The sequence below is a fragment of the Oncorhynchus clarkii genome, chromosome 21 (genome assembly GCF_045791955.1).
Source record: "Oncorhynchus clarkii lewisi isolate Uvic-CL-2024 chromosome 21, UVic_Ocla_1.0, whole genome shotgun sequence".
Lineage (NCBI taxonomy): Eukaryota > Metazoa > Chordata > Actinopteri > Salmoniformes > Salmonidae > Oncorhynchus > Oncorhynchus clarkii.
This window is the reverse complement of record NC_092167.1, coordinates 13,415,777-13,427,693: the sequence shown is the minus strand read 5'-3', so window position 1 is coordinate 13,427,693 and position 11,917 is coordinate 13,415,777. Positions and strand designations below refer to the sequence as shown.

Here is an 11,917-nt window from a genome sequence, read left to right as displayed (position 1 = left end):
GCTTATGGTTTCTGAACAGGATGCACCACATAAACAAATTACAGAGCTGAAGTGTTCTGATCATTTCTCTCAAAGTAGGTGGCTTCGTTGCGAAACAACTTAATCGTTTTAGTTCCAGTAATGTGCAGTCAAATGGCAGAGAAGATGTGCATACAAACAAACAACACCTGTGGGCTGGGGGAAGATTTATGGAGTTTCCCAGAGTCCAAAAGTTCCCCCCTGTTTCTGAGAAAACCTCTTGATAAATCCCTAAAAAATATTTTCTACGGATATTGTACTTCATTTTCCGTATGTACTGCAAACAGTTACAGTATAACCCACTAGGCACAGACATAAATTCAACGTCTATTCCACGTTGGGTAAACATAACTTCATTGAAATGATGAGGAAACAACGTTGATTCAATTTCCCAGTGGGTACCCAATAGCTGCTTTTCTTCCTTACACAGCAACTTGATCATAACTCAAGAATGATTTATCAAATATTAATTTCTACTTTATCCATCTTCCAAAAAAATCCATGTGCATCTATTCATTCATCCATCAATTCACTCATTTATTAATTTACTTCCTGCTTTTTCTGTCGTTTCACTTAGTTAGTGCAGTTCACTGTTTGTGAGTGTCTGCACAGTACCAGAAACCTCACTGTATCTGGTTATCTTACAATTGCTGCCCCCTAGTGAACCTCCTATCAGTCGAATGTTCTTCAGCAGAGGACAGTTACTGAGGCCAGCTGCAGAGGCACACATAGCTGAGCCCAGTGGAGCTTTGCCAAGCACAAAGGCTTTGACCTCCAATGGGGCTGGGGACAGACCAGATTATGTCCCAGATAGAAGATAAACATAATTTGTCAGCATTTTTTAAAACACAAGAAAACAAACATGATCAAATTAGGACTTTTTGTAATGTCAAGCAGACCCTTGAACCCTAAGTATGAGGCACCATTAAATCCTCCGTGAGAAATCATTTTGGAGACATGGTCTTTCCCACTGGGATGAGCATCTCCGTCTCCCCTGTGTGCTCACAGGCATAGTGGCTCCCCCCATCAAATTTGTTTACACCGCTAGTTTGTAGGGGATTGGGGCACAACCAAGATTGTTTGCGTGGCTAGTCGTCTCTCTGACAGCTCACAGTCAAGTTTGTTTGGATGGCTCTTGTTACCAGCGAGGGGCCGACGTTGACGGGGGTTGGAGGAGATGGCCTGATTGAGTTAGGGTTTTGCCAAGTGTGCCCATTTCATGGGCAAATGAGGGATCACTCTTATGTGTGGTGAAACATGTTAGCACAGACGGGGTGCTTGTTGCTCGGTGGGACAGTGTAGGCAGACAATAGTGGTGCTTCCAGAACTGACAGCGCCTGACTGGGCCCTTTTTAACTGGCGGCAGGAGAACAGGAGATCACAGTATCAAATAGCCAAACAAATAAAAGATTGATGATAGTATCATGGCTATGTACACTGAGTTTACAAAACATTAAGAACACCTGCTCTTTCCATGGTATAGACTGACCAGGTGAATCCAGGTGGAACCTATAATCCCTTATTGGTGTCACTTGTTAAATATAAAGGGTTAAAGAAGATTATTAAGACTTGAGACAATTGAGACGTGGATTATGTATGTCTGCCATTCAGAGGGTGAATGGGTAAGACAAAACAATTAAGTGACTTTGAACGGGTTATGGTAGTAGGTGCTTGGCACACCGGTTTGTGTCAAGAACTGCAACGCTGCTGGGTTTTTCACACTCAACTGTTTCCTGTGTGTATCAAGAATGGTCCACCACCCAAAGGACATCCAGCCAATTTGACACAACTGTGGGAAGCATTAGAGTCAACATGGGCCAGCATCCCTGTGGAATGCTTTCGACACCTTGTAGAGTCCATGCCCGGACACATTTAGGCTGTTCTGAGGACAAAAGGGTAACTCAATATTAGGAAGGTTTTCCTAATTCTTGGTATACTCAGTGTAGAATAAAACAAGGTTTAACCTACTGCAGTTAACCTACCTCATGCATTCTCTCAGAGGCATGCTTGGTTCATTAATACATTTACTTACAGACCTGGCAACGACCATGGGCAGGTGTTAAGTTTCTTTCAACTCCTTGAATGTACAGGAATTTTCAAAATACAACTTGCTTATAATATTTTTTTTATATACAGTAAATTCATGTGACCTTTAATTCACTTTAAATAAATGAACAGAAGAGTTCTTGCACCAAAGAGCTCAGGAGAGACATCTCTGACATATCTACCAGCCTTGAAGCTTTTTCTCTGTTATGAGTGAAAACACTAATAGTTACATAGCAGGAATATAGAGTTTACTGTACACAAAGCCCTTTTCTACATTTCCCATCGCCTGCGGGTGTGTGCGTGCTCCAGGCACCTGGGTACCATGGGGACTCTGTGGATCTCTGACCCCAGGGAAGTAGTGAGGAGGCTGAGCCTTGCAGCCTGGGTCAGGGCCTCTCCTATCAACCACAGACTGGTCCAATGACCACTTCATACAGGCTTCAGTCTGTCCAACACATGCATTTGGTTTGTTTTCTCAAATAGTAAATTCCCACGGCAGATAAACATCATAGGCTCAATTACTATTGTGTTTATGTATACTTAGATGGTATCTGCCTCCTTGAGAGGAAACATTCTGGATTATTGCAGCACTATAGACGTCAGTTGGATTGACATCCTGAACTATCTCTCTTCCTTCCACATTGGCAGCACTGCAGTATATATAGACCAGATTTGATCTTTACCAGAAAATCATAAAACAGTTCCCCTTATCACTTCTATCGTCAGATACAGTACAGTTTGAGACACTTGGGGAAGTGAAACCTTTTGATCTCTACTCTTCTTGTCCTCATTAAGGACATTTTCACGCTTGATTTATCTCAGAGGATGAGCAATTGAACGCTTGATGCCCCACGAGAGCTATGATTTGTAAGAGGCCTTCAACCCACTTCCTGTCTGTTGGTTTGTTAGCAGGAAGTCAGGTGACTCGTCGCATCCGGCCTGACAGTTCTTCTCTTTGTGTTCTGAGTGGGCTGTGTGTCATGAGTTACAGAGAATCAGTGACAGGAGGAGCTGGCCCTCTCTGTCGCTGTTTTTGTCTCTGTCTTTTTCTCTGTTTGACAATTATAATTGATGTAGGAACTGAGACCAGGAACAAATACTGTAGCCAATTCTCTCTGCTTAAAAGTCTGTTTTCACACGCTAATGGCACTTTCAAGTGTAACTCAAAATATTAACTTATTAATTTTTCTTAGTAATATTAGCAACACACAACATAATAACAGTGTATGTATGCCAATCTGAGATGTTGCTATCTGTGCTATGTCTACCCAGGGCATGGATGCTCCTAACAGGGGAGACACATGAGCAGTGAAAAGGACCAGGAATGTCAGCATCGCTGGGCTGGGTCTTCTTCAGAGGGAAACTGGAACTGGATGTCGAGATGAAACAGCTGCAACGGACAACTTCATTAGTTTGGACTACGGGAAAAGGAGGACCGAGCACGCCCCCATTCTCATCGACGGGGCTGTAGTTGAGCAGGTTGAGAGCTTCAAGTTCCCTGATGTCCACATCAACAACAAACTATCATGGTCCAAACACACCAAGACAGTCGTGAAGAGGTCACAACAAAGCCTATTCCCCTCAGGAGAATGAAAATTTTGCATGGGCTTTCAGATCCTCAAAAAGTTCTACAGCTGCACCATCAAGAGCATGGTTACATCACTGCCTGGTATGGCAACTGCTCGGCCTCCAACCGCAAGGCACAACAGAGGGTAGTGCCTACGGCCCAGTACATCACTGGGCCAAGCTTCCTGCCATCCAGGACCTCTATACCAGGCGTTGTCAGAGGAAGGCCCTAACAATTGTCAGACTCCAGCCACGCTAGTCATAGATTGCTCTCTCTGCTACCGCATGGCAAGCGGTACCGGAGCGCTAAGTCTAGGTCCAAAAAACGTATTGTACAGTTTCTACCCCCAAGCCAAAAGACTACTGAACAGCTAATGAAATGGCTACCCAGACTATTTGCATTGCCCCTCCCCCCACACTTTTACGCTGCTGCTACTCTCTGGTCATTATCTATGCATAGTCACTTTAACTCTACCTACATGAACATATTACCTCAATTACCTCGACTAACCGGTGCCCCCGCACATTGACTCTGTACTGGTACCCCCTGTATATAGCCTCGCTATTGATATTTTACTGCTGCTCTTTAATTATTTGTTATTTTAATTTCAAATGTTTTAGTTATCTCTTTTTTATTTACCACTTAGTTTTCTTAAAACTGCATTGTTGGTTAAGGGAATGTAAGTAAGCATTTCACTGTAAGGTCTAAGATACCTGTTGTATTTGGCACGTGACAAATACAATTTAATTTGATTTGTCTTTCTCAAGGCATTGTGGGGGAACTTGATCAGTGTATCCATTGTAACTAAGGCCAGAAGGCTCTAGGTCTTTCTCTCAGGTCTCTCTGTATCTACAACACCTTTATTTAAGCACCAGCAGGGTTACTGCAGTTAACAGGGCAGTGAATATTGCTACCTTAAAACCTAGTGCTCAACCAGGAAAGCCAAGGAGATGGATCTTGTGTGTTTCCCTCCCTCCTTCCTACTGGCAGTTTGTCAATTGAAGTTCAAGGCCATGTGTCCCGTCAGCTGTAAGAAGCATAGACCATCCCCCTTGACCTGACTCACTACAGGCATAGGAAAATAGCATCACACTATTGTCAACAATGATTTATCTACAGTATATGCTATCGGGTTGACACTGTGCTCACTGAAGGGGGAAGGTATAGGGTGCTTCTTGACATACATTTTTTTGCCAACCACCCACAGTGACAGTCTATCATTCTAAGTCAAGGGGGGGGATACCAAGTGCAGTAAGAGAGAAGGCTATACAAAACAAAAACAAAAAACAAAAATGCTTAAGAGCCATGCCTGGTTTTTAATCCTGGAGTGTTAAGTACTTTGGGTCAAAGGTCACAGTGCAGGAAGTGTTGGAATTTTCTCAGTGGTGTTATGGTGCCAGCAGCCAAGGACAGCAGGCTGCACGAAACAGGGCCTCTGTTTCAGAGGATGGATAAATGTCATGTAACAATGTCAAGTGCTCTGCAGTTTTACGCTGGAATTTGACATGGGCATGAATGTATTGTGTAACAGGTACTTTAGTTCTGTTCAGGCGATCATGAGGAGACAATGCGAGTGACGCTTGTGGTTAGGATCACACTGGCTATTCAACTGCACACAGAGGTGATGTTCTATTTAATCTCCCTCTCTCTCATACAAGCATACTGCGGAAAACTGAACATTTATAAATCCTATTTAATACAGATTATTTTCTGTATAGTCCAAGATTACATTTCACCTATATGGGCTACCATCTGTTTTGACCACACACACACTGCGAAAGCAGGCATTCCTGTGGGCTGTCCTCTGATCAGTTCTGGCAGACCCTCTGATTCCAGAGTAATTTCAGCAATGACATGCGGGCTGGGGAACACTTGTGACAGATATGAGGAAGATCTGGTCTCTAGTTTAGATAACCAAAAGATTGACAGTGAGTGCACAGAAAGGTTATGATACAGTTTTGTCATTTTCACTGTAAAAAGTCAATTTGGGCTGTCAAAGACTTGTTTCAACGTGTTTATTTGATATGTTGATGTGCATTGGTAGACTACATAAGTACCTTGCCTTGTAGCCAAGATGTTATTGATGCATGCTAAATACACTAATTGTTCAGAATCATTCTACCGCAAATATTGCATGTTTTCAGTAACATAATTGTCAGCATCTAGCTAGCAACGTGTTGCATTTCTAGGCAATAGTGGTTATAGTTTTTTTGCAAGAGATCTACACCCAACTACATTCATTAATGGGACGTCGTGGGACATTCTTGCCGTGCGCCCCTCCCTGTAACCCAGTGCGCAGACTCATCACACTCCGCTGTCAGCTCAAGGCATACTGACGGTATGGCGGCAGGATACAGCAGGAAGGATGCTACTGTCGCCCGTGATGTGTCTTTCGCCAACAGAATGTGAATGGAATATCGACGGTAAAGGGAAAGGATACCGCAATCAAGGCCTGTCTCCGTGAACTCCGAGATGGCCAGGCTCGCCGACTACTTCGTGGTGGTCGGTTACGACCTCGATAAGAGAGGTGAGTTTTGGGCTAGCTATTTTCCTAAGTGCTAGCTAGCTAATGCTGGCGTATTAGCCGCGGTTCAGCCCTGGAAAACATGAGGAGGCGGAGGAAAGGGAGGCGGGGACGGGCCGGGACAAAACGGCGTCCCACAGTAGTGGGGTGTCTTATCCGGCAGAGCACTGAACTATAAATCGCGGATGTCAAAGGCCTCTCGTCTGGTGTCATTTCAAACCACGAGGAAAGAGTTTGAGTGAATGTCTGCATTCCATTTTTTTTTCTGTCATTCATCATTTTCATAGTCATATCTAGCAAACGAATAACTGAAGTGAAATTGCCAGCTAACTAGCTTGGTGAAGGATTCTTGTTAGCTTGCTAGCTAACGACTTGTTGGCGGCGTTGGTTAGAGTAGACTTCTAGTTAATACGGATTTATTAAATCAACTTGTTAACTAAAGCAAAACCATTTTCTGTCACCTCGCCAAGCTAACAGGAATGAGCTAGTAAAGCAAACGTCACACATTCGTGTCGATATTTTACATGATGAGGTCGAAATTATAAGGACCAGTTGGTCATTCTGAGAAGCAAAGCAAATCTTTGCTTGATAAGCGTACTATTTTTTTTATTTTTATTGCCAATGCTTGTGAAAAACTAACGTATGTTTTAGAAATGAAAGTATTGTTGGTTGTTTTCTTTGTCTGTTTTTGTTTGTGGACTAACCTAGATGGCTTTGCCCCTCCCCAAGCCACTTGAACCAGAGCGGCCGGAACCGAGGCCAGTAGATGCTCAGTTTTCTTCCTGTTGTGTTTCGGACGCTGAGCGTTTGGGACCGTTATCTGACGCTCCCCCGGTTTGTGCGGTGTCCTAGATCTGTGCGGTATAATGGCCTGTTCATCATGAAATATTAAAGCCGCTTTATCCGATGAATATATTAAGCTATTTGGAAACTTGTAACGTCTTTTATTTATAGAATGGATTCTGTTTATGACTTATTTAGATGGAGCATGCGGAAACATCGTAGCATGACAAGTTCTCAGCGTCTAAAATCAAGCAAGAACTGGCTTGTGTACTTGTTTCTTGGTTGGAAGGTTGAGGTTGGACAACGAACATTTAGTTTTTCTTTACATACATTTAATGCATGTCTGTCTTTGAAGGGGCCAATCCCTGCAAGGTGGAGTGGCAGGATGTTATGATGTGGATGTTGCACACACTGCAGAATGTCTCTCCTTCCTGTATCTACCCTGCTGTTCTTGCTGCTGAATGCAGACTAGGCCTGTAAAGCATCTGGGAAGCAGACAGTAAAACCCCAAGCGCTGAGGTGATCAAGGAGAAACGAGGTCTCCGTACCCAATACGGAGTTGTTGAAACCCTTTTACAGCAGCCCAATGCTTAATAAATACATGCATAGTAAATAACTTGCTGCAACATATGCATCTGACATTTTATTCTTTAAAGTATGCATTTTACTTTTCAGCAACACAAGCTTATTTTAGTCTTACCCCCTGTTCCTGAACACTGACCCCATACTCATTACCTAAAGTGGCTACCCACTCTTCTGCAATCAGATCGATACTCCAGTTTGATACTCTTTATTCTGTTAGGCTGACGCATGCTCCCAGGGGCAATGACATTGTCTTCTGACATCATTCTCGCATACCAGAGAGAGCTTGGTGCTCCCTGACATTTTGACAGAGCTGTAGTCCTGCCATGTCCTGAAAGCACAGATGTGGAGGTGTTGCTTCATCTGTGTTTTGACTGACACATTTACACAGGCCTGGAATGTTTCACAACTGCTGACTAACAGGTTGGGTGTGTGAGCTCATCTGTGTTTGCAAGTTACTTCCACTGTCTGAGTTGTTGAAATATCACTGTATTTCTAGAGAAGATGCTTCCTGGGGGGTTACATCATCAACATAACATTCAGTGATGGAGAAAAGCTTTTACCTGCAAACACCCATCCTTTTAATTGCATGTGACCATGCTTAGAATTAGAGTCGACAGTGTACAATGTAAAGCATTCATCAGTTGAATTATTAGAAGAGGATATCCAGAGAAACAAAACCTCTCTGCACCCTGTGGGGCAGGTTTTGCTACTGTACTGTTTACAGTCAATGTTGTGGTTGTAGGGCACGCCCCTGCCCTGATGACCACTGCCTACAGCTCCCATTCACACACCCCATTAGTCACTAAGGTGTCAGGTAGCCTGATAGTTGTGCTCAACCCAAACTCTCATCGATCAGATAGACTTCACATGGAGAGCCAAAATGGCCGGGATATGGTCAGCCTGACTGGGGCTTCTTGTGTAGCTCTGTTTTGACAGCCGTCCCCTTTTGTGCTGAGAACACTGCGGCGAATCGGATACTCCGTCCGCGGGGCTCCCGGCCCAAACAGGAAATAGGAGAGAGGACTCTTGGGAGATGTGTTTAGAGCGAGAATCCAGGTTGTCCCTCTGTTGTGTGTCTGTGTTCTATGAAAACTGGGAGATGAGGAGGGGGGGGGGGGTGGGGAGCTGTATGTAATTTTGTGGAAGCCAAGGTCTCATTCCATGATCAGCTGCAACACACACTGCTCTCCGTTCTGACCCCTTTTCTTCTTCCCTCCCAGGCAGTTGGAGGAGTGTTACTGTTTGTGTATGCAGCAGTGGGGGACTAGACAGAATTCACAGCAGTTGTTTTTCACCCAGAAGTGACAACTCTGGCACTGTGAGAGAGCCTGGACCAGAGCTCAGCGTTGTGCCTCTGCTCCCTTTACAACAGCATGCAGCTCAGCTAGAGGTACACAGATCTGTATAGAGGAGAGAAACATGAAGAATGCCACCTACTGTAGTATTGTCCAATTCATTATAAAACAAAATACCTATCATCGACAAGTGAGCAGCATTCTTGTCATTGACAGCCAGGAGATTCACCCAATGCTTCTTTAGGTCAGGTGCATAGATATGCCTATGTTTTGCTGGACGATTTGAATTAGCTTTACATTTAGAGACCGTTAGAGTGAGACTGAAACACCACAACAACCATTGCAGTGGAAAAGGACATGAGAGAGAGGAGTGCTGGGATCTTGCCAGCACTCCTCTCGTCTCGATCTGTGGGCTACCACTTCCCCCCTGGTTCTAGAGCAGGCCAGGGTGCAGCCACTCAGGGCTTCCAGAAATAGACCTCACAATCTGTCTTTCATAGGGGACGGGGGTGCTGCTGGAAGGGGGACAGAGCTGTGTGTGTGTGTCGGAATGTCTCTACCATGGGACTCATCATGCCATGGTATCTTGGTAACGTTACTGCTTCCCTGTCTGTTAGGCTGTAAACAAACACTGCTTGTCTCGGTGTGAAACTACACTGAATACTGGCTGGTCTGGTGTCTCTCAGGGCTTTGGCCGGATACTTCTCTCCCTGCAGACATGATGTAAAGTGACTCTCTGGTCCCTGCTCTGACCTGGATGTAAGCCTACTGCTCTTCTAGTGAAGGACTTTTGTTTATGTCCCTGCCCCAGCCCGGGGCTGTGTGCTTGTGTGTGCGTGTGACTGTTTCATCGCTGTCTGTCTGCTGAAATGAATGCTCCTTGTTCAGGAGGCAGACGAGTGCCCCAGGGCCCTGCAGCCTGACCCCAGTGACCCATTTCTTGAAGCTAGTGATGGGGATAAAAATGGATACAGTTACATATTGGGATATTATTTGACGATGCATTTTATTGCTTTGCAAATTTCACAATATTATTTTTGCGCTAGTAGGCTGTACCTGCACCAATACTCCAGTATTTTTCCTTCATAGCTTGTTCTCAATCTACTTTTTAAATAGGGAGTCAATTGTTTAGAATCGCATTACATATTGTATTGGTACCTAAATATTGTGATACTATTCTATCGTGAGGTCTCTGGCAATTCCCAGCCCTGTTTTGCTTTGATGGCCTTCCATGGAATTTGGAGAATTTATCCCCCTCACGCATCCTCTCCTCCTGCTGTTACCCCTCAGGGCAGGACTGGGGCAATCCTGTTCCCAGTCAGCCTGGGATTAGAGGAGTAATCGTTCCAATCCCCCCCAGGGTATATCAGCGGTGGGACTAGATTGTCTCTTAGGCCAGTACAGTTTTATCTATGATCAAGACCCCCTCCCCTTCTTCATCGTTGCCATCAAAGAAAGGAATTATAATCTGGTGGCCCACTGTGTTTGGCCTAATCCCGCACACATCATCTGATTGGTTGAAAGGGACATAGGAAGCAATGCTGATTGGTCCTGGGCCAGAAAAGGTTGATCCTGATGGATGATTATTCATCTCTGGTGAATGGATGATTACATTTTTTATTTATTTTTTTAACAGTTGTCAACCCCACCCCCTTCCCTTTCCCAGGGAAAGCTGTTTGATTTCTGGGTTCCAGGTTATTACTGTGTGTTGTTCACCCCCCACCCCTGCTGTTTTTTGTATGCACCCATCCTTGTAGGTCACTCCAGATATGATTGTCTATTAATATGTAAATGTACTGTGTTCCTCAAAGTGTGGTCCACTGGCTCTTTTATCTGTGTCTCTGTACCCGTCTGTCTACTTGGCAGCATTTTCCAGTAGCGCCGGCCGGCGGCTAATCAGCGGGTTACAGACTAATTTTCAGCAGGCTGTTTGTGCTTTTGTCCGTACGTTAGTCACACGTGATAGCTGACACGATTTTGACGAAACTTGGTGAATGATGCTTCTTGCCATATAGATATGGCATTTACAAAATTACACACATTTTCCAGGTGGTGATGCTATAACGATATTGAAAATGCAAACTTTGAAAGGACCTAAACTCATGAAATTTGGTACAGATGTCCTTCTCCTCACAAGGAACACATTTATCCCAATGTCCCATAAGGTCTGCCATTATGGTTCAGAATTTCTTGAAAAACACTTAAAACACTACTCTTCTGGCACCTAATGACCGATCTGCACCAAACTTGATATGTGGCATCTATGGACAACGGTCTCTCGACGCAATATTTTCCAGTCTAGTACCTAATGAATGATGCATCATGCCATAGAGATTTGTCATTTACCAAATTACAAGGATTGTCCCGAAGGGGGCCGTTGCATCATTTGTGGGGGACGACCTGTTTACTGTTGCCATTGTATTAAGTAGGCTACTTTTCATTTAAGTTTCAATTCTCTAGTCCGTCAAGCCATCGCCCGCTAGAAAGAAAGATCTGCATCTTCTAGTGATCTAATAATAGGATAGGTGCCTGTCAGTCACAAAGCGAGCGATGACAATGCATTGCATTGGACATGCTACCAATTAGCACAGTCGAAAAGGAAGGTTTCAAGATGCTTATCAATTTAATTGACCCCAGGTACGTGCTCCCTGGCCGCAAACATAGACAATTTTTCCTTGAAGTATAATTTTATGTGTAGCTCACATCATTTAAAAAATGTCACCTTTATTTAAACTAGGCAACCTCTTCATCCTACCCCCTCCTTTTTCGAACATTCTGTTAAAAATCGCGCAACATTTCAGCGTCCTGCTACTCATGCCAGGAATATAGTATATGCATATGATTAGTATGTGTGGATAGAAAACACTCTGAAGTTTCTAAAACTGGTTAAATCACGGCTGTGACTATAACAGAGCGTGTGTTTCATCGAAAAGCGCAAGAAAAACTGGTCACTGAAAGCTGAAAAAAGTATCCATGCGCCCCTTTCATATATTGTTTAAAGGAAACCAAATGTAATATGGACATGGATGCAATTCCTACAGCTTCCACACGATGTCGCCAAAAACGTAATTTTCATTGACAAAAATCCTTTGAGATATT

The 11,917-nt window shown here is 44.0% G+C and overlaps 1 protein-coding gene across 18 annotated transcripts in view; it reads left to right on the top strand.

The window, feature by feature from the left end:
* Positions 1 to 5,936: 5,936 nt before the first annotated feature.
* The window catches only part of LOC139378591 (myotubularin-related protein 5-like), a 76,276-nt gene continuing 70,295 nt past the window's right edge, over positions 5,937 to 11,917 (top strand). For 9 of the 18 annotated variants that reach the window (XM_071120900.1, XM_071120899.1, XM_071120905.1 and 6 more), the window contains exon 1: positions 5,950 to 6,158. In XM_071120900.1, coding sequence (XP_070977001.1) covers positions 6,104 to 6,158 — 55 coding nt within the window. In that variant the 5' untranslated portion in view covers positions 5,950 to 6,103. Of the gene's footprint in view, positions 6,159 to 11,917 lie in introns of all 18 variants that reach the window. The other 9 variants (XM_071120892.1, XM_071120889.1, XM_071120891.1 and 6 more) reach the window with 4 other exon arrangements.